Source organism: Trachinotus anak, unplaced genomic scaffold, assembly GCF_046630095.1.
Source record: "Trachinotus anak isolate AG129_WGS33_773 ecotype Australia unplaced genomic scaffold, CSIRO_AGI_Tana_v1 ptg000012l, whole genome shotgun sequence".
Taxonomy (NCBI): Eukaryota; Metazoa; Chordata; class Actinopteri; order Carangiformes; family Carangidae; genus Trachinotus; species Trachinotus anak.
In genome coordinates this window covers 20,356,112-20,382,308 of record NW_027273863.1, presented here as the reverse complement: position 1 = coordinate 20,382,308, position 26,197 = coordinate 20,356,112, and the positions used below count along the sequence as shown (strand labels likewise).

General features: G+C 40.0%; 1 protein-coding gene across 4 annotated transcripts in view; it reads left to right on the top strand.

The window, feature by feature from the left end:
* LOC139628824 (telomerase protein component 1-like) overlaps nt 1-25,976 on the top strand; it is a 30,363-nt gene extending 4,387 nt beyond the window's left edge. For 3 of the 4 annotated variants that reach the window (XM_071490906.1, XM_071490905.1, XM_071490903.1), the window contains 52 exons: nt 104-268; nt 352-489; nt 1,169-1,240; nt 1,565-1,686; nt 2,473-2,630; nt 2,922-3,031; nt 3,281-3,359; nt 4,287-4,473; nt 4,867-5,134; nt 5,259-5,426; nt 6,071-6,142; nt 6,487-6,608; nt 6,799-6,864; nt 7,209-7,352; nt 7,905-8,196; nt 8,687-8,808; nt 8,919-9,032; nt 9,247-9,364; nt 9,599-9,787; nt 10,872-11,059; nt 11,176-11,317; nt 11,468-11,647; nt 11,746-11,838; nt 12,330-12,465; nt 12,708-12,867; nt 13,348-13,481; nt 13,564-13,652; nt 14,159-14,273; nt 14,442-14,468; nt 14,553-14,763; nt 14,876-14,996; nt 15,617-15,741; nt 15,877-15,976; nt 16,289-16,444; nt 16,638-16,850; nt 16,998-17,054; nt 17,447-17,573; nt 18,081-18,332; nt 18,512-18,663; nt 19,302-19,409; nt 19,543-19,647; nt 19,860-19,983; nt 20,105-20,190; nt 20,475-20,601; nt 20,837-20,967; nt 21,063-21,184; nt 22,269-22,406; nt 22,939-23,038; nt 23,394-23,511; nt 23,965-24,047; nt 24,434-24,538; nt 25,444-25,976. In XM_071490906.1, coding sequence (XP_071347007.1) covers nt 104-268; nt 352-489; nt 1,169-1,240; nt 1,565-1,686; nt 2,473-2,630; nt 2,922-3,031; nt 3,281-3,359; nt 4,287-4,473; nt 4,867-5,134; nt 5,259-5,426; nt 6,071-6,142; nt 6,487-6,608; nt 6,799-6,864; nt 7,209-7,352; nt 7,905-8,196; nt 8,687-8,808; nt 8,919-9,032; nt 9,247-9,364; nt 9,599-9,787; nt 10,872-11,059; nt 11,176-11,317; nt 11,468-11,647; nt 11,746-11,838; nt 12,330-12,465; nt 12,708-12,867; nt 13,348-13,481; nt 13,564-13,652; nt 14,159-14,273; nt 14,442-14,468; nt 14,553-14,763; nt 14,876-14,996; nt 15,617-15,741; nt 15,877-15,976; nt 16,289-16,444; nt 16,638-16,850; nt 16,998-17,054; nt 17,447-17,573; nt 18,081-18,332; nt 18,512-18,663; nt 19,302-19,409; nt 19,543-19,647; nt 19,860-19,983; nt 20,105-20,190; nt 20,475-20,601; nt 20,837-20,967; nt 21,063-21,184; nt 22,269-22,406; nt 22,939-23,038; nt 23,394-23,511; nt 23,965-24,047; nt 24,434-24,538; nt 25,444-25,563 — 6,951 coding nt within the window. In that variant the 3' untranslated portion in view covers nt 25,564-25,976. The remainder of the gene's footprint in view (nt 1-103; nt 269-351; nt 490-1,168; nt 1,241-1,564; nt 1,687-2,472; nt 2,631-2,921; nt 3,032-3,280; nt 3,360-4,286; nt 4,474-4,866; nt 5,135-5,258; nt 5,427-6,070; nt 6,143-6,486; nt 6,609-6,798; nt 6,865-7,208; nt 7,353-7,904; nt 8,197-8,686; nt 8,809-8,918; nt 9,033-9,246; nt 9,365-9,598; nt 9,788-10,871; nt 11,060-11,175; nt 11,318-11,467; nt 11,648-11,745; nt 11,839-12,329; nt 12,466-12,707; nt 12,868-13,347; nt 13,482-13,563; nt 13,653-14,158; nt 14,274-14,441; nt 14,469-14,552; nt 14,764-14,875; nt 14,997-15,616; nt 15,742-15,876; nt 15,977-16,288; nt 16,445-16,637; nt 16,851-16,997; nt 17,055-17,446; nt 17,574-18,080; nt 18,333-18,511; nt 18,664-19,301; nt 19,410-19,542; nt 19,648-19,859; nt 19,984-20,104; nt 20,191-20,474; nt 20,602-20,836; nt 20,968-21,062; nt 21,185-22,268; nt 22,407-22,938; nt 23,039-23,393; nt 23,512-23,964; nt 24,048-24,433; nt 24,539-25,443) is intronic. The other variant, XM_071490904.1, reaches the window with a different exon arrangement.
* The last annotated feature ends 221 nt before the right edge of the window (nt 25,977-26,197 follow it).

Here is a 26,197-nt window from a genome sequence, read left to right as displayed (position 1 = left end):
CAGTGGCGAAACAGACAAACACACAGTGCGACAGTGAAGGATGAAGGGTTTAATCATTTTCTCCAGTCGTGTACAGTGTGTCTCGTCTTTCTCCTTCACCCAGTTGGCAGTTTACACTCGACAGGAGTTGAACATCCGCATAACAGCAAACTTCTTATTGGCCGTGGCTGCCAATCAGCCCTCCACTAAGCCTCATGTCCGCAGATACTTCTGTGCTGCTGTACAGCTGCCCTCCGATTGGCTGGAAGTGGTCAGAATCTACAGCACAGTAAGTCTTAGTGAGCGCCCACTGCACGGTGGAGTCTCAATGTATCAGTTCCTTGGAAACTCCATGACTATGTCTGTTTCCAGTGCTTCAGCCGCTCCCTGCCGATGTGCCTGAAGAAGGCAATGGCTGACAAGTTCAAGCAGTTCAGCGAGTATCAACTGGCCAAGTACAACACACGCAAACACCGCTGTAAACACAACCGCAACAGGCGCAAAGGCAAGGTACAGAAGAACTCATTTTATTCTCTATGTTTTTTTTTTCTATGCAGTGTTAACTCTAACATCGTGCTTTGTTCACCAAATGTTTTTGCCTTCATCAGGGTGGTGTCTGATGCTGTTTCCTCACATACAGTACACTGATCTGTCATGTGATCAACATGTCACCATAGATACCAAATATGTAAAACATCACAATCATCCTTTTTCTTCTATAATGCTATTCACAAAACTGCAAGAAGAAATATCTGTGGCCATAGATACAGAGTATGATATAACAATGAACCTGTCACAATAGTCACTAACAAAGACATTTTTTTTAATAGTAATTTAATGAAGAGCAGGTAACAAAGCAAATGGACAAAGCAAATCTGTGCACATATAATAATTAATCCATGTAAAATAACAATGAAAACAATCAAATAAAAAAAGCAGGACACAAAGTAGAAATAAAATATCACATAAATAGGGTGGCTGTGGTTTAAAAAAACAAAACAAAAACAGAAATCGAAAACCCCCACACACTAACAACCACCCTGACTGAAAATGGTTTGACACATTGTGTGGTTTCTATTTTAGTCCAGCAGAGTCATTTCTGTAAATGAACTTTCAGTGAATACGTGCCTGAAACTCTCCATCACCTCATGGTTTGTTTTACCGTACGTTCCTTATCTTTGATCTCCAGAAACCAAATGGTCAGCAGCTGAGAAAGTGGGCGAACATGCTCAGATCAGATGCATCTATTCTGACTAAGTTTGTAAGTCACTGTGCTTTTCTATAGTGTTCTGCAATGAGGCGTTTGAAGGGTTTTTGAAATTGTAAATTACTTGTATTTAATGTTGATCATTTTTAATAAAGTGCTGTCTCTTTAGATAATTTTAGTTCCCATCTTCCCTTGCTTTGTTTGAGATTGTGGGTCTGGTGTAGATTGCAAAACTAAAATTGTATTTGTAATAGCAATATAATGTGTTTGTGTTGTAGCTGCACATTTTATATTTCCTCCAGTTTATTATTGCAGAGGTGGTGACGTGTTTGAACACGTGGGAAACTCTGGTTTGTGATGGCGTGTATGTGTTTGCAGCTGCAGCTGAAGGACAGAAATGTGGTGGATAAAAAACAGAGCGAGTTCAGTATAAAGAAGATGATCAAGAGGCTTCACATTAAAGAACCGGCCGAACACGTTATGGCCATTCTGGGAAGAAAGTAAGACACACAAACACACACAGGCACAAATTCACACACACGTATCCTCACACTGATGGCCTCCAGAGAGGCTGCTACATGGTTTTACAGTGTTAAGATTTTTCACACACTTTACTTTAACCCCCTATTTATCATCTATAAGCAGATAATACCTATAATACATTGTTTATAACACATTAGAATGTAGTTATAAGCAGATATGAGGACATTTTTAATGTTAATTAACTTACAGCTTAAGAATTTATAACTTCTCCTATGAAAACATATTTCTATTATTACAACTGTGTTATATTGTCATCATTATCTGTGTTCAGACCGTCGTCCACTTATGGAAGCATCACAGAGGGAGTGAAAGTTTTCTTCACATCTGCTTACACCTACATCATAGTGTGTTATGAACCATTTATTAATGCTGATGTAATATTTATGATATAATCATTTAAAACAGGGAGGGTTTAAAGGGTGTTTCTGGACATTCAAATTTATATCACACTGGAAACAAATACTGTTATCTTATATCTTGTATATCTTATAGAGGATTTACATCACACAAAAGCAAATGTCAGGGAAATTAATGTGTACTCTTCTGCGGGCCCTTTTTGGAACCACTTGTAAAACTAAGCATTTCCTGTGCCTCAGCATTTTATTTGTTTATTCTTTAGATAGTAGAAATGTAGAGAAGCAGACAGAGTAGTGAAAGTACAGGAGAGAAGGGTCTGCTTAGGGGCTATCTCTGGGTTTGTCCTGCTTCCATTTTAAAATGCCATGTGGTCGTGTTTGTCCCAGGTATCCCGCTGACCTGAAGGCGTTCACCCACAGCGGGATGAAGGGTGTGTGGGACAGGGAGAGAGCCGGGCAGCGAATGAAGCTGAAGGAGCCAGAGACGTGGGAACGGCTGCTCAGTCTGGAGGGCAACAAGGCCGCCACCTGGGAGAAACTCATAGGTCTGAAAGGAAACACACAACTCCAGCTGGCCTGATTCATTATCATGTTGGCAGCGTCGAGTGCATGAGGATGCACAGTCATCACAAAAAAACATATCATGTTTCATCTAATGTCTCTAAGTACTGTCTCACTTTGCAGACCTACGATTTCCAGAGTCTAAAGCCAATTAATACATATGAATTAATTTTAATTTAAACTGTTTTTACACATCCAGTACAACACTACAGGAGACATAACTACAACTGTTCAAGCACAAACACATATTGATGATTAATGTCTTTACTGTGCAGACAACAAGTCTCTCCCGTTCATGGCCATGCTGAGGAACCTGAGGAACATGATCACTCAGGGCATCAGTGAGAATCATCACAAGAAGATCCTCAGCAGACTGACCAATAAGGTGACACACTCTGTAGTGAAGCAGGCACTAGATCCCAATGTTACATGTCACAATACAAACACAGAGGAAAGTCAGTGAGAAGGTCTTGTCCAAATTAATTACCTGTGACATTTAAAAAAAAAAAAAAAAAAATTCAAAGGAATAGTCGTAGTTGTGTTTGTCAGTTGGTTGTTATCTCTGTTTCATTGTTTAACTCTAACAGCAGGTTAATGAAGTTATTAACACCACATGTTTTTGATGTCCGTACAGAAAGCAGTTATTCAGAGCCGACAGTTTCCCTTCAGATTCCTCGCTGCCTACAAAGTCATCATGGAGCTGCAAAGTTTGGGTGAGATACGTCAACATCAAGTGGAACGAAAGCTCTTAACTCAATGTCATGTTAGTAATGAAAACTCTTCAGCTAGGTAGCTAATTTCAAGAAGGGATAAAGGCAGTGGTGGATAGGTTCTAATACAACTGTGTAAAAATACTCCAGTAAAAGTCCTGCACTGAAAATTCATTTAAGTGAAAGTGTTTGTATATAATTCATTTTAAATGGTAAAAATAAAAGTGCTCAATGCAGAAAAATGGCTCCTGTGACTGTTAAATTATAATAAATAATGTAATTAGATAACTACTATTCATGCATTAGCATTTTACAGTTGTAATTGATTGAGGTGGAGATATTTTTAACAGTTTTTTTATAGGGCTGCAACTAATTATTATTTTCACTAGAGGTTGATTATTTGGTTTGTAAAACTTCAGAGAATAGTGAGAAATGCTCATTACATCCTTAGAACCAAAGTCACACCATCACTTTACAATTGTTTTTGTCCGCACCTTGACATTATTAACAATAAATCAGAATTAGTGAAATCAAAAATTGTTAATAAAAAAAGCATTGTATTTCAAAAGCTCTTCATACAGAAATAAATGTATGAAAACAGCAATATTTGCCTCTGAAAGTATGAAGTGGCAGCAGCCAGTATAAACACTTCTGCCTTTAGACGTGGCCAGATGAAAACAGGTGAAATCTACTTTGTTGCAGGAATATGTTGGCCTTTACCCATCACCTGTCTTTTAAATAGATGAATAATATAAGTGAACTGAGCACAAATTTATAATAATCAGTGCTGTATGAAGAAAATAGAGCTGTGTAGTTTGTTTTTTGTAGCTGGGATTTTAATATTAGAATATAAACCTGACCCTGCTTAGATGTGTACATGCACAGCAAAGAGCACATATGTTACCTCCTCTTTACCTCTCTGTCCTCTAGTCCCTGCACAAGCACTTCCGCCTGTACCAGAAATCTTGAAGGGCATCCTGAAGAAGATTCCCAAGAGCCAGCGCTTCAGGCGTTTGGACTGGGAGACAACCAAAAGTAGCAGGATAAAAGTGGCACTTGGAGTGCCGTTTGTCTATCGACTATACCAAATAAAGAAGGCCCAGCTCCTCAAGGCCAAGTATGACAATAATATTTCTGAGTTGCAGATGTTTGTTTGTCTCTATATTTTCTTAATTTAGTCCTGAGTTATAGTTGTCAGGATTTCAGCAGTGTTCACCAAAATGAATTTATGACTTTTATTATCACATCGAATGCAATTCAACACCTGTTTCGTGGTCATACCTGTCAAAGAATGACACAAAACCAAAATAAGGCCTACAATTATTTATTAAGTTCATGAATTTATTGACATTTATGACATTTTGAACTATAATTCTTGGGAATATAATTCATTTGAATGGCCTAGACCCATGTAAAGATAGGATTACTAAACAGGCCTTTTCGCCTGCATGAATTATAAGAAAGTGTACTCAGTCGTATAACGTAACTGTTACTGTGTCTGTGCGTCCAGTCAGAGGCTGTACTCTGTTGCCCTGTTGGACCGCTACCGCAAAGCTCTGGAGACGGCGGTTCAGATCTCCTGCCGTTACAATGTGCCCCCGCTGCCTGGACGGACCATTGTACTCCTCCCCACTGACATAGCTACTGGTCAGAGATGGAGCCAGAAGCAGGACTTCTGCCTCCCACCAGACCCTGAGCAAAAAAATGAGGAGGAGGAGCAGGAGGAGGAAAAAGAGGAGGAAAAGAAGAAGGAGGATGATGACAAGCTTGCTCCCTCTGTAAGGGCCTGTTTTATTTCTGACTATCAGTAACAGACAGAAGGGCTGCCATGTAAAAGACTCGCCTCGGTCTGAAAAACAAACGCATAAACTAAACTCTTTCCCCATTTTTATATTGTCTCAGATAATGGAGGTGGGAGTTTTGCTTTCTCTGATTATCAGCAGCAGTGCCGAGGACAGCCAGCTTCACGCATATGGTTGGAAACACGCTGATAAACTCGAGCTGAAGTCCGACATCCTTTTGGAAAATGTCAGAAGTGTCATGAAGCAAATTCAGGATTGTTTTTCTACAGTAATGTATTTTTTTTTTTAACCATCTCATGCCAACATTAATGTTAGCTTTCATGTAGAGTGACTAAACAGAAGTTAAAGGTCCCATATTGTAGACAGTGAGGTTTCCATGTTGTTTTTGATTATAAAGCAGGTCTAGGTTCTGTATTAATACTGTGAAAGTATCAAAGCCTCAGTCCACAGAGAAATGCACACAGCCTGTATTCAGAAACTGAGCCTTAAAATGAGCTGTCAGGACTTCTGTAACTTTGTGATGTCACAACAAAGCAGTCACCACTCTAAGCCATGCCTCAAACCCATCGTTCAGCCTTGCAGGATTTGGTTTCTCTGAGTGTTTACCTGAAATCTGTTATATTTTTATTCAATCACTCAGAAAACAGTCAGCCAATCAGAAGGGAGGCTCAGAGCCTCTCTTGCATAAAACACTGTGATAGTGTAAAATATGGGACCTTTAAGTACTTTAACATCTAAGAAAGGAATTTAGAAAATTCTCTTCCTTCAAAAAAATAAGTAAAATAGGTCACTGTAATGGCCACAACTGAATCAGATTTCTGCATGGGTAGAATAACAGGTGAGCTGTATGTTTTGAAGGAAGTTTCTGTTCATTGAATTTTGCCTTTATTAATGAAAACTTCTCTTTCACAGGGATATGCAGATAAGCAATATGAAGATAGTGACCGGAATTACTGCACCAAAATATTTAATGAGAAAAACAAGGTTAGTTTATTTGTACATATGTAGTTCAATTTGATATGTGTGGCTACAACAGACCATAAATGAAGCATTGCGGTGCTACAGAGATGCCCCGGCCGACAAATCCCATTCTCCAGATGTTTGGTACAAGCCCCAGCAAGAATCACATCATGATCATTAAAATAATTTTTTTTTCTTCTGTGAAAATGAAATGCAAAAACGACCTACTCGGTCTGTGTGTGTCCCCTGTGCAACAAAGAACAACAACGCATGTTTTTCGCCAGGAACCTGAAACTGTGCGTGTTTGTTAACAAAGATTGAGAACTGCTGCTTTGTGATGGTAGTGCTCACATATTTTTGTATCTCAGATCGACAACATCATCGTGGTGGCTGACAGCTGGATCAGTGAAGAAATCGACTTTTTCATCAGGAACTACAGGAGGGAAATAAACAACAAAGCCCTCGTGGTGCAAATCTACCTGTCGGAGCGGTAATACATGTCTACTGTCTGCCTCTCAGACAGTGTTAGGAAGCTAACATTGATCACAGTGCTTCTTCTTGATATAAAAATGTACAGTGAAGTAGACATAGTTAGCATTTACCTTTTGGCTGGTTTCTGTTTCCCTTTCCTGTTTCTAACTCATCTTGAATGAATCCACTGTTGCATTCACTTACTGCAGGAACACAGAATACCCCACGGACAGGAACCGTGTGGTGCTGGCCGGCTTCAGTGAGCAAATATTGAGGTAAAATGTCTGGTTGCTCATTTTCATCCAACAGCTGATTTAGAGAATGTGTATAAACGTGAGAAGTGTTAAATCTCTTATCTGCTCTGAAAGTTGGAGGATCGCAAACCACTCTCATGACTGTATGGCAAATATTAGTGAGCTTTAGAGGAGCTGGGAGGTGGATTTTGTGTCAGACAAGTTGTTTCCAGTCTCTGCTAGTCTAAGCTAAAATAATCTGTAGTTGGCTCCAGCTTCATTTTTATCCTACAGATGTGAGAGTGTTGTTGTTCTTCACATCTACCATAAGCAAATAATCGTATGTTTCCAAAAACGCTGAACTATTTCTTTCAACGTTTGATCAGGTTTGTGGCAGAACGAGGATCCTCCAGGCTGCTGGACCACTTGGAGCATTTGGACAAACTGTACAACATCCCACCACCAGAAGGAGCTAAAGGCCCTCAGACCACAAACAATGTGGTCCCAATACCAGTTAGCCCCAAGTTAAGGTAATTCTTATTTAAAGCCCCTGAAAAGTTGTCTTTACATCCTGAGTACTATTTATAACATTAAATATTCATGATAAATATCATATAAAATGTCAAAAAGTGCCCCATCTCACAGTGTTGAAGCAAAGTGACAGAGTTCTTCCCTGGCCCACGCCCCGTCCCTGCACCAGGTTTAGTGCAAATCGGATCAGTGCTTTTTGTATAATCCTGATGACAAATTTAAAAAAGCATATCTAGGTATTATTTATTTATCATTATTTAAGATTTTAAAACTCAAAAATTCAGGTAATCTGCTTCTTCATGACTTTATGGGTTTGTTTTGAACAAACAGCTCATAAACTGTCAAATCTCGCTTAGAAAAAAAGAAAAAGAAATAACAGAAATTGTTCTGATTTTGGCAGAAAAAGTTTTTTTTAGGGCCTTGAATGGCTAAAAGGTGACGGAAGAGCATAAACCCTGGGAGGCAGATCTGTAATCTCTAATATACCCCTCCTCTTAGTGTGTTCACCTTCTGCCCACCACCTTAACACCAGCTCCTTCCTCTGTCCTCAGGTGGCGAGGTGTGCGCGTCTTTATCTCCTCCACCTTCAGGGACATGCACGCAGAGCGGGACATCTTGGTGCGGAGCGTCTTCCCGGAGCTCCGGCGTCGTGCTGCGCCACACTGCCTCTACCTGCAGGAGGTGGAGCTGCGTTGGGGCGTGACGGAGGAGGAGTCGGGTCGGGTCACCGCGCTGTGTCTGTCAGAGGTGTGTCGCAGCCAGATGATGGTGGGAATCCTGGGGGAGAGGTATGGCCTGGTGCCCCCCAAACCTGACCTCCCTGACCTGCCGCAGTACAGCTGGGTAAGACTTGTCATTATCACATAAAATTATACAAGAATTCATAAGTTTTTCTGCAGAAACGGTGTCTCCATGCCACTTAAAAAGCAAATGCTGTGTTAAGGCTTGTGGATCTTTTTTTTTTTCCTGATGTGAGGATTAATATTGACTCACTTGAATTCTCCAAAAAAGGATATAAAAAGGAAATTATTCAAACACAATTCTGCATTCTTCTTTTTTTTTTTTTAATGGGTTAATTTTAACAGTCATGACAATTGAAAAACAGCCTTTCGCAAATTAGATTCTGTACATCTTTAGATGAACAAGTATTACGTTATTGTCACTGATCAACAGGCCAATCGGATCACCATGATTATTTTTAGTGATACATAAAATCACAAAAAATTTGAAGTGAAATTTTTTGAAGTGAAAAAGGCGCCTGTCTTTACATGTGAATTTAAATTTGTATTTAAAATATATTAAAAAAAAGGTGATTTTGTTCTTCTGTGTGCAGCTGGCGTCGGCCCCGGCAGGTCTGTCCATCACAGAGATGGAGATCCGTCAGTTTCAGGCTCTTTTTCCCGACACAGCACAACAACGAATGTTCTGCTACTTCAGAGATCCAAACATCACAAAGTACGCTTCCAACCATGAATGAATGAGTCTTGGTATTTAAACTACAGTTTGCTTGAAATCAAAGTATTTGCTGTTATAATTTCATTTAATTTTTCTCTGATGCTTCTCAGATCAGTTCCGGTGGCTTGGAGATCACACTTTGTTCCCGAGTCAAAGGAGGCTGAGTCTAAAATGGACGCTTTGAAAAATAGGATCCGGGCCAGTGATGTGAAGGTCACTGAAAAGTGAGTCCTGTCAGTTCTAATAACAATGAAGCTGTTAGTCTTTATTTTTGCATTTCAGATTATCTTAAAATCACAGACCATTCTTAAACCTCTGTAATGTTTGCTGTAGTGATTGCAGTGTGGGCTTGTGTGATGATTAGATCTGGAAAAATTCTGAAATGGGAAAAAAAACATTCAAACAGCACCTGAAGTGATGTCTGTCTTCCTGTCCCAGTTACCCATGTGAGTGGGGAGGTGTTGTAGAGGGGAAACCGTATCTGAAAAACCTGGAGGACTTTGGCAAGGCTGTGCTGGAGGACCTTTGGATGGCAGTTGAGAAGCAGTTTGTGGAAGTTAGTTTTTCTTCGTCTTTATGAAACAAGAGAAATGACAAAAATTGTACCATATAAATTTTCCCTTTGGTCAAAGGATTTTTTCCGTCTATTCCTCTCTGTTTGAATTAATTCTGAATTAATTAAAATGATTTATTGGTATCATTATTAAAATATAATTTCAAACTAAAGATGTACATCCTCTGTTAACATAACAGTAGATTACAATAACCTCATTACTATTCCCTGTGTCAGGAGGATGAGGAGGCCGAAGCTGCGTCAGACGTGACTGAGCAGGAGGTGCACCAGGGGGCGGTGCAGAGGCAGTTCTTTGGCCGGGCGAAGCTCCTGTCTGGAGCCGTGGAGATGGTGGAGCAGGTCCAGACCAAAGGAGGGGTGATGGTGGTGGAGGGAGGACCTGGAGAGGGCAAAACTGTCTTCATGGTACATTTTGGAAGTTTTACTCTAGTTCTGCTGAAGTGCTTGAGTTTTTGTGAATTATTATTGTTTTTTGTGTTTGACTGCGATGAAATGTTCTGTTTTGGTGACTTTGACCTTGAACATCAAGTCAAAGTCAGTCTTCACTTTCAACCTCATTTCAAATAAACTAACCGACAAAAAAAAAAACCCATTTCTCCAGCTGTCATTGACATGTAGGCAGTTCAGATCAAGTGAATAACCTGAAATAGTACAAAGATAAGCAGAAAACTTAAACTGAAAACAAAAAACAAAAACTGAAAGATAATGTAAATTTCATAGAAAGCAGTTTTTTTTTCCAGAGTTAACTTCCAGCTTTTCTTCCAGCTTCCCTGCAGCAGTGAAAGTTAATGAAGCCTTGAAAGTTGATGCAAACATTTCCTGAAGGTGCTTCAACTTCTGGTGATTAATCACAGAAACTGTGTTTGAACAGACTGTTACTTCGCCCTCTGAAGCCTGATTACACAGCATCGCCCTGCAGGTACATGACAAAGGAAGTCAGACTAGTTGGTTCATCCTACAAGATAATGATCCAAAACACACTCTGAGGTTATGTCAAAACTAAATTAGAAGAAATGACCTGACAGTGGTTTCACATGATGAAGACCAGCACAGTCTCCAGACGGAAGCTCCGTGTTGTCAGTTTGTGATGAACAGGACAGAAGGTGAAAGCAAAGAAACCTGGAAGTGCAACACATTTGTGGGAACTTCTGCAACAGCGTTTGGACAAACTTTATGAACAATATATAGAAATAAATCCATGAGTGTGTTCGGCTGGCAAACATTTAGATTTAATTTAGTTAAACGAAAAGATTCACCAACTGTTTCTGCTTTAATTTCAGAAACACTTAGACATGAATCTACATAAATACATAAAAAATATATTTAAAAAATGGAGAAACTGAGGTATTCTAAAACTTTTTCACTGATAGAATAAACTTTTGAAAGAATGATATAAAAAAAAAAAATTGTGAGTGAGCTCCTCACATAAATTAATAAAAAATTCTGTAGACGGCAACAATGCGACCCGTGTTTATCTGTCTCCACACAGGCTGCTCTAGCAGACGCCCTCAGGACGGGAGTCAAGTCCAGGAGAAACCTGGTCTGTGATGTCATCTCCTACTCTACAGCTGCCAGCCAATCGGCACGCTCTGTGGAGAACCTCGTTCGCTGCCTCGTTCAGTGGTTTAGGAAAATGAAAGACACAGAGAAGGAGTCACCTCTTCCCCACTCTTACAAGTGATTGGATTTTGAATTGTCTGAAAATAATTAGCATGTGCAGGTTCGCCATGTGGTCTGTGCGTTAATAGTGGTTTTCACCTGTGTGTGTGGTTATGTATGTTTCCTAATCTCAGAGATTTGCTGTCAGAATTTCACTCCACGCTGGCTGACATGAAGCAGAACAAACCTCTGGTGCTGGTCGTTGATGGGGTGGAAGTTGTCCAAGATGGCGGAGGTCAGCTCAGCTCTGACTGGATCCCACAGCAGCTTCCACAGGTCAGTCACATCAGTAGGCTTCATTCTGTCATCAGACAACCCGCACAGAACCCGCATAACAGAATTAAATACATCATGGAACATAAGCACGAGATGTTCAATAGGAATTTGTCTGTTGCAGTGAAACACTTATTCCCTCCTTCTTCTCAGGGTGTGTGTTTGGTAGTGAGCGTCACATCTAAAGCAGCTCTGTTACAAACCCTGGCCAAGAAGAGAAGCACCATCCTGTTTACCCTGGGACAGCTCACCATGCCGGACCGGAAGGAGATAGTTCAGAAGGGACTGGACGCCTTTGGGAAGAAGCTCAGTGACTCTGCATTCAACAACCAGGTTCTCCTTACATAAGATTTCCCCACACTCGTTAATGTTTTATCAATTCGTCCTTTTTTTTAAAAAAAAATCACTAAAACAATGCTGTGTTTATTCAGCTCCAGACGCTGATAATGAAGAAGGGAGCAGTGAGTCCTCTCTACCTGCACCTGGCCTGTGAAGACCTGAGGAACTTTGCCTCCTTTGATAAGGTCTGATCTCACTTTACTGACATGCAGGGCTTTCCCTAGCCCCTCACCACAGATAGATATAGATATAGAGGAGACAAAATAAATGCATTAGATTATAATAAATAATGATAATAAAAATGATAAACAAATCATAATAAAGAAATAAGTCTTTACAGAAGCTTTATGACCAATAAATATGTGAGTCATGAGGTGGTAGCTGCACATGAAGATAATAAAAATAAAACAAATACATGTTAGAGCTGAAACGATTAGTTGATTAATACATTAAAAAAAATTCTGCCATCAATTTTTCACCTTTCAAATAAAACTGTCCAACGTTCTCTGGTTTCAGCCTCACAGTGTTTATATGAACTGAAATTATTATTTTTTAACTTATTATTAACTGAAAAGCTTTGGGCCGTGATATATACACGTAATCCCTCTGCACATGGCAGCTCAGCCTGTGGATGATTACAGCGATCTCAGTGTCTCCTCTGTTCTTTGTGTCTCAGCTGAAGGACAGCCTGCAGGACTTGCCCCAGTCCCTGAGCCAGCTGGTGCAGCACAGCCTGGACAGACTCTGCTCACAGTACCGAGGCATGCTGGGACTCCGCTGGACCCTGGCAGTGCTCACTGTCAGCCCCACAGGTGAGTTGAGTCCAGGAGATGTTTTAACATAATTCTTAGCTTTCTTTGTGGAAACGCACATTTGATAAATTGTAGTAGTAGCGTGTTGTTATAGTACTAGAATAAAGTGAGTGCCAGAATATTCATTGATTAATTTATCACTGGCGTTGGTGCAAGTGTTGCACTGCAACAAAGTCTGTCTAATAAGCTTGACTTCAGGAGGGACTCTGGTTGCCTCATCACTTTCTCCTCTTGATCCACAGGCCTGAGGGAGAGAGACTTGTACTCTGTGCTGAACACATGCAATGACCTGTCCTCCCGGGACGGCCAGGTGTCGTGGCAGGAAGTGCTGCACCTGTCCAGGAAGCCCAAAAGAAGCACTCCCATGGCCACTTTCACCCTCATTGTGCAGAGTTTACAAAGGTATGAATCCTGTATGAGTTAAAAACAGAGTGAATCCAAGAGATGGGAATGCCAGTGTTGGGATTTGACTTTAGTTGCTTTGGAAAATAAGTGTCTAGGATTTTTTCATTGTTTAAGCTTTTCAAAATATTAACAGAAATTGTAGCTACAGCCTATTTCTTATCTTTACTCTCCTGTAATATGCAGTAATGTGGGCTTACTTTTATTTCAGATGTCACTTTTCACACTTTGATCACTCTTCGCTGTCATATTTGAATAAAACAATAACCCTTTCTCTAATTTTTCTTGAGGTTTGTGTTCTTAACCACATCTCTGAGACAAAACCAAGGGTTTATTAGTTATTGTGTAGATGATAGAGGCATGCTAGAGGTATAATATTCATCTTGGCCAGTCTGTTTATATACAGTACGCTGAGGTCTGAGTAAAATTACAGATAACAACCCAAGTGAAGATTAAACCTGTTTGGATCCCTTCCTGCAGTCTGATTGGTCCGTCTCATTGCCATGACACTGACGACCTGCTGGCTCTAACGCACCCAGAGGTGAGGCGGGCCTTTGAGGACTTTCTCCTCCCAGCAGAAAGCGATAGGACCAGAGCTCACCTCGTACTGGCAGGTAAAGTGCACATCACATGGTTCGTCTCTGACGCTCAGTGTAGGTCTCTGTGGCCCGTTCTACACTCTGTCTCTGTTCACAGCTCATCTGTGGGCACTGGCTGACCCCCAGGGAACAGACACCTTCCTCCACTGTGAGGCCAGCACTGTTATGCACCTGCCCTCCAACCTGGTTAGTCACCGTCTATCACCACTCACTACACAAATACACAACATGAACAATAGTGCTTCGATATCAATTAACAAACTAAGGTATAAACCTCTGGTGATACAGCGAACAAGCACCGTACATGTGTTCACTAATACACTCTCATCAGTCTGAGAAGGAAGAGGAAATCCATTATGGTGTTGGTCGGTTGATTTAACTGCAACGTTTCAGTCAGAGTAGATCTTGATTTAATTATATGTTCAACTGAAACATACCTGCCCATTTTTACTCTGCTTCCTTTTTCTAGTTTGTTAGTTGGTGCTTATCTGTCATGAAGCCTTTACAGTGTTTATCATTTGACAAAGTTTTGTGAAAGCTTGCAGTGAATTCAGATTAAAGCTGTAATGATGTGCTCAGTGCAAATTCAGGAAAATTAGCTTGTACAGAGAAATGTTGTAGATCCAAAGAAATCCTCTAGGGAACTTAGTTTAGATTTTAACCCCTTGACGGTTCTCTACGGCTTTGGTCAGATCCAGAGTGTCCAGCTGGAGGCGCTCCATTCCCTGCTCTCCAGCTACTATTTCCTGTATGCTAACGTCCGCCACGGCCTCTTGCACCACCTCCTGGAGACCTACAGCTTGTACGGTGAGTGTGCATGATGATACTGCACGATTAATGTGGTATTTCCCTTCCTTCACACGTTCTCTTGTTTGCAACTACATGAATTTAAAATTATTGCATTATTATTGTCAGAGTGACAAAAATAAATAAATCCTATTGATTGTATCCTGTGAAATGCTGTTTTTCCTGCAGATAAGAAGCATAAGTCTGCACCCTCATGTAAGTGCTTTAAATACATTTAACCCTAAAATTCCTGCCAAATGTGTTTTAGTCGTCATGCAAGTTTCCGTGTTGTCCTCTCAGTTGGCCTCCAGGACCGTCTGCAGGACTGCCGGAGTTTCCTGCAGCGTCACGCCCCCCTGCTCTCCTCCTGGCCGCCTCTTTTCATTCAGCAGGCCCTCAACGAGCCTCCGGAGACGTCCGCTCACACCTGGGCGCAAGGCCTGGTGGGAAAAGGAGGGGTCCGGGTAGTTGAGTGGTTAAACAACAAAGATCAGATAGTTCAAGAGACCAGGTAAGTGTCCATGTCTGTTAAAAGAAAAGAAATTCACGTTGTGTGCACTGAAAATTCATTTACTTTAGTGTTAGATATTGATTTACACGTATGTGTGTGTGTTTCGCCGCAGTGAGCTGGTGTCGACCTTCTCCTCCGAACCCACCTGTGTGGTTGTGAGTCCGGATGGAGAGCTGATGGTGGTTGGTACTGGACAGGGAACGCTGCATTTCATCAACACACAGACGGGACAGGTACGAACACACTTTAACTCCAGGATGTGGGGTTTTATGGATCATTATTTTCCAATAGTAATGTAGTTTTTTTTGCCTCTCCTCTTCATCCTGTCACTTTTTCATCATGTCACACAATTAGTTGACTTACAGACTGACTGGATGGTTTGTATTCATGGTTCATGATTCATTTGCTGACTAGTTGTTCACACGTTAACACACTGTTCACGTTCAAAATCAGCTATAATCAGCTGTTTTCATGCACTGTAGTGACCTGGTCACTGTAAAAGCAGGTCATCAGTCAGGTTTCTCCCCTCCCTCGTCCTTTTCTTTCCCTTGAATCCTCCTGCGTTGCTCAACCTGTCTGAAGTCTTTTTTCATGCACATGCACACATGTAAAATTGTCTCTGTCCAGGAGAAATCTAGCTGTGAAAATGGGTTTCTCTACCATTATTACAGAAACCAGGTTTCATGTATGAATGACATTTAAAAAATCTGATAACCAGAGAATTGAATTCCAGAACATGAACACTCTAAATGTCAGTATGTCATGTTAAACATCTGAGCTAAATCAAATTGTCACAGTTGAGAAAAAAAGCTGCAAAAATGTCTAATATTGACTTTGTCGTGGCTGAGAACAGACGGTGAAGTCTCTGGTGAGCAGCTGTGACGGCATCTCGAGCGTCGTCTTCCTGAAAGACGGACGTCTCGTTACAACCTCCTTTGACGGACGAATAGAAATGTGGGATGTTGGGAATGGCTGCAGGTGAGAGGACAGAGAATCAGCAACACATCTCGGACTGTACAAATCCCACAGTCCTGTTGGGTTTGTGTTTTTCTTCAGAAACACAACAGGTTACTGATGTTTGCATGAACTGGCTTGTGTTTCCTCTCCCTGCAGGACTGCTCTCATTGAAGGCCACACTAATATGATAACAGCAAGTGATGTCACTGCAGACCATAAGCACCTTGCCACTGTGTCTCTGGACTTCATGCTGAAAGTTAGTCTCAAACAAATCAGATTCATCTTTATTTGTTGTTTTGTGCAGTTTGTTTTTTGTTGACATTGTGGGGTTTTTTTATGTTTATCCTGTCATTTGGAAAATTGTTATTTAGTTAGTTATTATTTGTGATTTTAAATAGCTGTTAATCTTTTTTTAACTTTGATGAAGCTAATGCAGATCAAAATATTATTATAGAATTTATCGCTATTAAATTTCACTGTCCACTATTATTAAATTGTACATGTTACTGAAACAGTCAATGCTGTCCATCCTTGATTTATATTGTCTGGATATTATTCTGCTCTTCAGGTGTGGTCCTCTACCAAAGGTCATGAGGTATCAGCCCTGCCCAGCTCCAGCCCTTTGAACTGTGTGACCTTTGACCCCGAGGGTCACCTGCTGGCTGCTGGTTGCTGGAATGGGAACGTGATCGTGTGGAACTGGCTCCAGAATAAAACTCAGACGGTGAGTTACAGTGAGGAGAGACCGAGGAAACGCTCCACGTGCCTCGCACAGGGAGCTCAGGTTCACTCGATGTTCACTCTTTCAAATTAAAGCATTTAATCTTGAAATAAAGTAAAATGTTGTGGGGTCATTATCAGCATGTTTTTTTCTTTTTTAAATAAAACCACTGTTTCTCCCCTGTGTGTTTCCTCAGCCCCTGTCTGGTCACCAGCACTCAGTACGCAGTCTCTCCTTCTCCTCCTCTTCTTCCATGCTCTGCTCTGGCTCTGTGTCTGGAGAGGTCAGGGTGTGGTCGGTGCCCACCTCCACCTGCCTTGGATGTTTCCAGGCTCACTGCGGAGCCACAGAGGTCCTCACCTTCCTGGATGAAGGAGCTATGTTGCTCAGCGGCGGCTCAGACTCCACGGTGAGACATCGCTGTGTGCACGTACAAAAAAATAACCTTAAATCTGCAGGTCAGGACAACTGCACCTGTTTCCTCTTAAGAGCCCATTCTCACTTATTTTTGAAATGAATCATATTTTTCTTTCTGTCTTATTTTCATGTAAAACAGCTCCAGCTCTGGTCAGGAGGACTTGGACGTTCAGTCACTGCATTAAAATGTGACACAGTAAGTTCTGATTTCTCTTTTATGCATGATTCATCAGTCATCTAGCTCGTCTCAATCCATATTAGCTGTCTTTCATGTCATAGTGCGTGTGTGTGTGTGTGTATAAGTGAACAGTTGATTGAAAAGAAGATAGATGCCACATTGTGAAGAACTATTGTCTACTGCTGTAATTGGTATGAGTGCTCCAGAAATTAGGTGCAAGTAAAGTCACATATTGAAGAAAAGACTTCATTACCAATGTTTTGTTGTATTAGAATCTAACAAGAGGATAATAAATCATTTGTGAGCAGCTGAAGAGAATAGGAACAGTTTCACATACTGAATAATGAACAACCTGTGCAGTATTTTTCTTTTTTTCTCTTCATATTCCTTTAAATATGTGTGCGTTTCAGTGTGAACAGGAGCCTCCTCAGAAGTCAGTAAACTCGGCCCCTGCTGCTCTGTGTGTGGCTGTAAACGGAGACTATGCTGCTGTGGGATACCACGGCGAAGGAATCAAAAACTTCAGTCTTGAGACAGGTGTGTGTTCACACTACGAGCCTGGAGAAATCACACTTCATCCCTGGAAGACAACAACATCTGTTCTTCAAGCGTGTTTTATACAGAAATTTACTCTCTTTCTTACCAAAAGAGAAAATTATAGTTCGTCAAATATTGGGTTTTCTAAGGTTTATACCAAAATAAACCAAGGATATAAAACAGTATGGATGATAGAGGAATAGACAGAATCACAGACATTATATCAAGGATATAAAACAGATACAATAGTAACAAAGCTATAAAATATTGATGACCATATACACTGAATAACGTACTAATATGTTGCATTGACTGGTGCGTACAGTTGAATCTTGAACCTGACTGACTTCATCATGAGTCACCTCCTGTATTTCTTTCCTAACTCACCTATCTTCCTCCACTCTGTATTAATCTTGCACAAAATTAAGATAATGTACCTTTTAAAAAAATCCCTAAATAGATCTGGTGGATAAAGAAACTATAAATGATTTTTTTTTTTAATTGTAGGTGAGATGACTTGGGCCTCCAGCGACTATAACACGTCCATCCTGTGCCTGTTGTGGGTGGTTCTGGACGCAGAACAGACCGAACCTGAGCTGCTGGTGTCTGGAGGAAGCGACAAACGTCTGAGGGTCTGGAAGAGAGAGGAGGGGGAGGAGGGGATGAAAGGGCGCCTGAAAGCGTGTGGAAAGTTTGCTGCGCAGCAAGGCGCCATCCTGGCACTGGCACAGAGCTCCACTTACCTGGCGACAGCTTCAGGTCAGTGTTAGTGACGGTGAAGTAAAAAACACAAACAGGTGTTTTAAAGAATGTCCTGGAATACGTTTTCACATGGTGCCAGACAGCGTAATATATTTCTTAAGCTGCTTTTGCCAGCCTCCTTCTTTCTACTAGTAAATGTTTTATTATTTGCTCGTCTGCATTTCCCTTTGGATTAGATGACTTCACCATTGTCTTGTGGTTGTTGAGCGAGCTGACCCTTGACCCCTCTCTTGAGCCTCATGCGCTGCTGAGGGGCCACAGTGGAGGAGTCACCTGTCTGGCTTTCAGCCCTGATGGTGGACAGCTACTCTCCGGTGGAAAAGATCAGGTAGAATTATTCAGAATTTTGTGGATCTTAATCTTCAATTTATATTTATATTAGTTCAACTGTTTCTGTGCAGGGATGTGATGCTGGGTGTAACTTACCTGCTACATCGGATGAGAGTATTTTTAAGGAGTCTTATTTATCTTCAGATCTTGAAAGCTGTAGCCTGTAGCACTTTCTAGCTTTTCCAGAGCTTTTGATTGCATCTCATGGCCTTCTTCAGTGAATGAGCCTTTCTCACATACAACTACCTGTTCTCACGTACCTAAAGTTCTCTACACGAGTCTGACGAGTACAATGAATTTCATTCTCTGAGGAAGGCTGTGAGATAAGCTCGAAAGTACCACAAAAGGCTTGAATAAGTTTAGAACAGCTTTTTATAAAAGGTATTAATCCTAAACTTTAGAGATTTTGCTTGATTCATGACATAAATAAAAAAAAAAAAAAAGTATGATTAACGCATTTCCTAAATTGTTGCCAATACATTTTCTGTGGTGTCAAAAATAACATTTTTGACCTTAAGTTACATTTTAAAGGGGAAAATACTGAATGCGCATCATTTTCCAGACATGCTGGACATAAACTACTGTGTCAGACTTGGTGCCGACTGTGTTAAAATCATAAGAGTGTCTTTGTTTCAGGCCCTGATGGTGTGGGACGTGAATTCGTCTCCTGCTGCTCTTTCGAAGGCGCTCCCTCACTCTCACAGAGACTGGATCACCGGCTGTGTTTGGACTCCAGACTGTGTGGTGAGTCTTCGTCATTGTCCTTCACGGGTGTTGTCAAGAAATGTAACTAACCTGAGCTACAGGTCATTCCCCATATATAAAGCTATTAACCTGCAGAAACTTGTCTTCATCAGCCTCCATCTGTCTCTTCCAGATTAGCTCCTCAAACGATGGGAGGCTTTGTTTGTGGGATCTGCAGGCGGGACAGTGTCTCAGGGAAATCTCCTGGAGGAGTCCTCTTACCTCTGTCTGCTGTCTGGTGAGAGGATCATTCATCTGTCTCTCAGAAAATAAACACATCTTGTTTTCCTTCCCGCCTGAAAAACTTTTTAACAGTCAACTGATGTGTCGGTGGAGTTCCATCAACTGTGTACAGAGCAGGAATTTAAGCGTTTTGTCTTTATCTTTCAATGCATTTGTATTTGCATTTGGCTTCTGTGTTGACTTGCTGTTTGTTATTCCTTTGTGCAGGGACAGTATGTGATGGCCGGCTGTGCAGAGGGAGCGCTGCATGTGTGGAAATGGGAAACCAACATCGAAATCTGCCACATCACTGCGCACAAGCAGCGGATACACTACTGCTCTCTCCTCACAGGTAACTCTAATAATACAAGTTCTCTCTATCTATTTGTCTCTCTTTCTTTTTCTTTCACACTGAACAATGTCATGTGTCACCAAGCCTCATTTTTATTTTAATATTTATTTTTGTTTTCAAGACAAGAACACTGAAGTCAACCCAGAGGAAATGACTGTTTGCACTGCGTCTGATGACGGCACAGTGCAGCTCTGGAAACCGCTACAGGTCTGAATAAAAATAAAAATCCTAATTTGTTAAAATATTTGTCATTATGTTGTGTGTCAGTTGTGTCCTTCTCATTGATGAAGATTAGTCTACAATCAGTCGTTTTCTGTGGCCTTTTGTTCTATTCACACATTCTCTCTGATTCGGTCTCATCTTTAGTTCTGGTCTAGATGCAGAGCAAACGTGACTTCCTAAAGCTTCGTGACCACGATAAAAAGAGTGCTCACTGTCACTTATTTTTCAGTTTTTGCCTCCTCCCTCACATCCTGTATTTTAACGTGCAGATGGAGCACTTCAGCACCTTCCAGGGTCACAGTGGTGGGATTCATGGAGCTGTTTGCAAACAGGGAGTCCCAGAATTCCTCACCGTGTCTGAAGACTGCTCTGTGCGACGCTGGACATGGACGAAAAGTAATACTGTAGATTAAGGCACTTTATAATAGACTTAAGGAAGAAAATGATTCACCCTGAAGGCTTCTCTCCTCTTGGTCTGGCATCAGTCACTTTATTTTGTTTTTGCATGTTACTAAAAAATCTCCTGATCACATAAGAAAAGGATGATAATAAGATTTGTTTTGCAGTTGTTTTGTATGATGTCAGACGTCAAACTGTCATTTCACCTCTGTTCTCTGTCTTTCCTGCTCAGAGAGTCCCCTCTGCCCCTCGGGCCCTGTCACAGCCGTGTGCTTCTCCCAGACAGACGACTTGTGTCTCGTTGGTTATACATCTGGTTTGCTGGAGTTGTGGCAGCGCAACACAGTGGTTGGCCACAAGCAGGTGAAGAAACGCACAAGAATGAACGTTTCTACTGGGCTCGCGGGTGTTTGTGTAATGACGTGGTGTGTCTGTTTGTTTGTTTGTGTGTGTGTCAGGCTGCAGGCAGCGCCGTCACAGCGATCTGCTCCATGCCTTGCGGCCAGTTTGCTGTCAGCTACATGAAATGTCTTGTTGACGTATGGAAGCTGGTGTGGAATCAACAACACAGCACAGCAAGGTAAACAACAACCAAAAAGAAGTTATTCTCATTTAAAATAAAACAAACTTTTATTGAAACCAGCATTTATTTACATGTGACACATTTAATGAGGAGAATCTGCAAAGGCAAACTGAAAGTTGTCGATGTTTACATTAAAATTTTTTTTTTTTTTTTTTCATGAGGAAGATATTTTTTGGATTTGATATCTTAAATTTGCAGGTATTTGCAACGTGAATTACACATTATTTGATTAGTATGTCAAAATCAATACATTATCTCTCAGAACGCTCCCTGACCTAAATTTAAAATGTAATCAGTCTTGGTAGGGATTAATACGTGTATGGATGAGACGCCACATCAGCAGAATGCAGAATACAACCTCACTGTATCCGGCCACAGACTGTTCTTCCCTCCTCTGGGAAAGTCAGATTATTTCTGAAGCAGCTTCAGAGAGTCTGCTGAGATCTGCAGTGATATAAGATTAACACCGTGTCAAAAGTAAAAAAATGGGAGAATGCATTTGCTTGGCATACCGTACAGTAACTTTGAATAAAACAGTTCAGTATTCCTCGCTTGCCAAAGAGACCTCGTGTCTGTGTAGTGTTTGGGTTCAATAGCATCTTAACAAACCTGATATCAAATCTGCTCATTGAATCTGAGACTTACTGAACTTTTTGTTTGTTTAGCTTTACACAATTTGTAATTCACTTCCAAAGTAACACGGGGCAACACAGGTCTTTCAAAAGTCTTCAAATTCAGTTCAGTTGTGTTAGTATTTTAAATGTTTTTATATCCAGTTGCAAGCTGCTGAGACATTACACATCAATAAACTAATAGCTATCTCATCTCAAACATTGAATGAACTTCAGTGAATGTAGCCATTTTCTGCCACTTATCCAGGTCCAGGTCATATTGATTTAATTAATTAGATCATTAGGAATAATGGTGATATAATGCTGGGAAGTACTAAAAAATATCATGTAGTAATAATAATAATGATAATTGAAGGCCATATCAGCCTGACTGGTTTTCCATCATACTTTCACCTTTGATTCTACAAACTAACCAGTCCTGCTTTATCTTGTGTTTGTGTTGCTTCCAGCCTGGTGAAGGTGACCACGTACACAGTGACGACGCCAGTGGTCCACCTCTGCTACTGCTCTGTCCTGTTCGGTGTGACCAACACTGAAGTGATATTGGACATCACGAGTGAAGACAACTGGAACCACAAAGTCTCAGAGTAATGCTGCATACTGCACAGCATGTACCAGAACCTCTGTGCAGGTTTTTGTGGGGTTGAGCAGGGTTTGAATGAATCTTTGTCCAGGTTGATTAGGGCTGATTATTAGGATTTGAAGTTTAGAGGAATCTGACTTCTTCCTGAAATGCCTTAAGTTTTTATCATTATGTGAATTTTAGTTTTGAGGAGTGTTAAAGAAGACAAACTTGTTTATTGTGGGGGTGATCAGAAAGTTTGAGGCTGTCTAGACTATATACGATGATATTCTTTGTAGTAAAAGTATTTTAAATCAAACACAGCCTTATATTATCTACTTATATATCTACTTAGCTGAAACTGATAAATATTGTTCGTTTAATGCACAGTTTAAATTTAATATTTAAGTTTAATTTACACAGCTTCTATTGGCAAACAGGCCTGCTCAGTTCCAGATATTGTGCCACTGGGTTTGTTTTCTTCTACACTGAGAGGTTTTATCTTTAAAAGGTTAGAGTAAAGTTAAAAGCTCCTTTTGTATTTGTCATTTTTGCAGCTGGGAGCACCAAATCAAATTTCTGGGTTTGATTCGTAATGATGAGAAAAGCATGTGGCTGGTGGGCGAACAAGAGAAAGAAGTTAACATCGGCTTCCTTGTGAGTTTTACCAAACCTGCAACTCAATATCCTCAATATCATCGCTTTACATTAAGTATACAATTTCTACAGAAGAAATATTTGAGTATGGCCTTTCTAGGCTTCCATACATTTCACTGTTACTACCATTTTGATGGTGAACTGTACTTGCTCATTATGAGAGTAACAATTAAGGAAACTAAAAAAAGAAAACATTGTATTTTAGTGTAGAAAACAGAATGATATAGAGCTAAGTAAACAAAACTTCTTACATTACAAAGAAAAGTAGCAGTTTTCTTTTTCTTTTGTCCATCTTAGCAGGCACATCATCCTGATTATAGATGAGGTCAAATGACAGTGTCCTCTCTTTCTTCAGTTTACCATGGACTCCAAAAATTGTTACCTGAATTCAGGTTTCAGTTCACTGAGACTGGAATGTGAGAAGGAGGAGAAGAAGAACAGAAACCCAATAACAGCTATAACTGTGGACAGAGGTACAAACTACGGCTGCAATAACTATTTTCATTACTGATTAAGTTTTGGATTATGTTTCCGATTAATCATTTGGTCTCTAAAACATTGGAAAACAGTGAAAAGTGTCCAACACACTTTCCTCCAAGTCCAAGGTAAAGTCATCAAATTACACATTTGGTTCGACCAACGATCCGAAATCCATTATGTTAAATTTACTCACATAAGAGTAAGAAGTTTTTTTTTTTGTTTTGTTTTAAAGATGACTTGAATGATTAATTGATTGTTAGAAAAATATTAATTATTATTAAAACTCTAATACAAACATCAACACTGTTTGCACTATAGCTGTTAAAATTACTGCTCTTACTTCAAGCATAGCTGCAGTTACTAGAACTACTGCTACCTCTGTACATGCCGGCTTTTTGTTTATTTGTTTATTACATGATCATCTAATGTGCTGAATGTTCTTTCAGATTTGGTTGTGTGTGGGGACATAAAGGGCAACATGTGGTTTAACCTGGCTGGAGAGGATGTATCATGGAACAACAGAAAACCCGTAAGAGACTCTTTACTCTGACACAGGACAGAAGAGAGAGATTAGTGCATATTTCATATCACGGTGGTGGAAAATAACTAAGAAAAAAAAAAAAGTATATTTGCTCAGCTACTGTAATTGAGTACTGTTTTGACAGAATGATGACAGAATGAGGTAGAATAAATCCTCACATTTGAGAAGGTGAAACCAACCACAATAAATCATTAATTGATTATCAGTATCAATTCTTGTGGATTAATTTTCCTCTTGATTGAATGATAATTTCAGCACTACTTTTAAATGACAGTCTCAGCTATGAAATTTCCCAGGAAAAAAAACCACTCTGTCTGTAAACAATAAGCAACTGTCCTTTGTTTTTGACGATGATGATGCTGTTCTGCCTTCAGGCTCACAGTGACAGGATCAGTGTGCTGAGACTCACCAACAGCACCGTCATCTCAGCCTCCTACGACAGGACAGTGAAGCTGTGGGACAGAGTCACCAAGAAACAGGTGCATTAGAGTCTTCAAGGATACGTGTGGTGATGTTCTGTAGTCTTTGTTTCGTCACTGAATCCCATGAAAAGACCAAAACTAACAAAGAACTGATCATAATCACTATTATTGTGTGTGTATCCAAACCAGTAAATATCTTATTGCTCTGTGCTTTATTGCAAAAGCAAAAACGCAGTGATGATGCGTTTGCTGAAAGTTAAGTTCAGACCAGAATATGACCAAGAAAATTTTGAAGAACTCAAAATAACAGAAGTAAAAACCGATGTGCAGTGACTGCCCTCTGGCTAGTTAAGGCTAGCTACTGAGATAAGCTGGGCTAAAGCTGATTTACCCACATGTCCCCTTTTTTTTCTTGAATAAAAAAACTATGATAATTTGTGCTTTTTTATTTTGTAAGAGCACCACTCTGCTGCCTGAAGGCCTCACTGGAGTAATACATTTATGTTAATCCACAGCTGAAAATAATCCCCAACAAATGCAACATTTACTACTGTTTGAGTAATGTTAGCTAAAGACTACAGTGTCCAGCTGTCTTAGGAAATTACCAAGGCTTTCTTAAAATCAAAATGCTATATTTGGGACATGCTTTTAAATATCTATGTCTTCAGTAGGAACAAATGGGCTTAGGACAGAGTAGAGAAGTCAAAGGTACTGAGAGATGGGATTTGTATAATGTAGTACAATAAAGCTAGACTTTTAGATTCATAGGTTTAGACTCAAACTGTCAGATATTACTCTAGTAGTTGTGCTGTGTTTTAACAAATCTTATCCATTCTCCTGAAATAATGTTTATTTTTTATAAATATTTTAATATATTTAAATATTTTAACCTACCTTTCAATAACTGTTACTTTTTCTTCTTTGTGCACCTCTACTCTCTTCCCGTCCTCCTCCTCCTCCAGGTGGGTATGTTTGTGTGTAGAGGTCCTGTCCTGGTTCTGGAGGTGAATCCAGAAAAACCCACTGAGCTGGTTTGTGGTGACGGACAGGGGAAGCTCTACTTTCTCTCCTGGAAGGAATAATCTTTGGGATCTTACACACAAAATTCACTTTATCACTACGCTAACCAAAGATTGTATGAATCTTTTTCTTTGTTTTTGTTTAAGTGATGGTAAATGTGCAATAAAATATATAAGAAAAAAATATTGAAATAGTTACATCACATACAGGGTTAAATATCTATGTTACTGTGTTGTAATGCTCTAATAATGTTTACATGTGCCTTTAATTAAGCTTAATAGAAACTTGCGAATATAACATGCAAGTATAAAAAATGTTATGTTATACTTTTATGTGAGCTGAATTTATTAATGGTTTTTTATTTGGAAATTATAATAGAATGAAAACAGGAATGTGTGATGATGAATATTTGAAGTGGAATGCGTTCACTAACCATTAATGATATTTTCTTTGCCAATAAATTGTGCAATTGACACTTTGTTGTTTGTTTTAATATTTTTAATTGATTAAATGAGACAACATGAGTTTAACCTAAAAAATAAATTGTATAAAGTACTTTCTTCATATATAACAAATTTGTCAGTGCTAGATTTCTGACAAGACAGGATTTGCATTTAATTCGTAGCATTTCTTTTATATTACTGGGATGAAGGGATAAACTGGGGTGGTGACTGTCATAGTATTGCCAGATTTGAG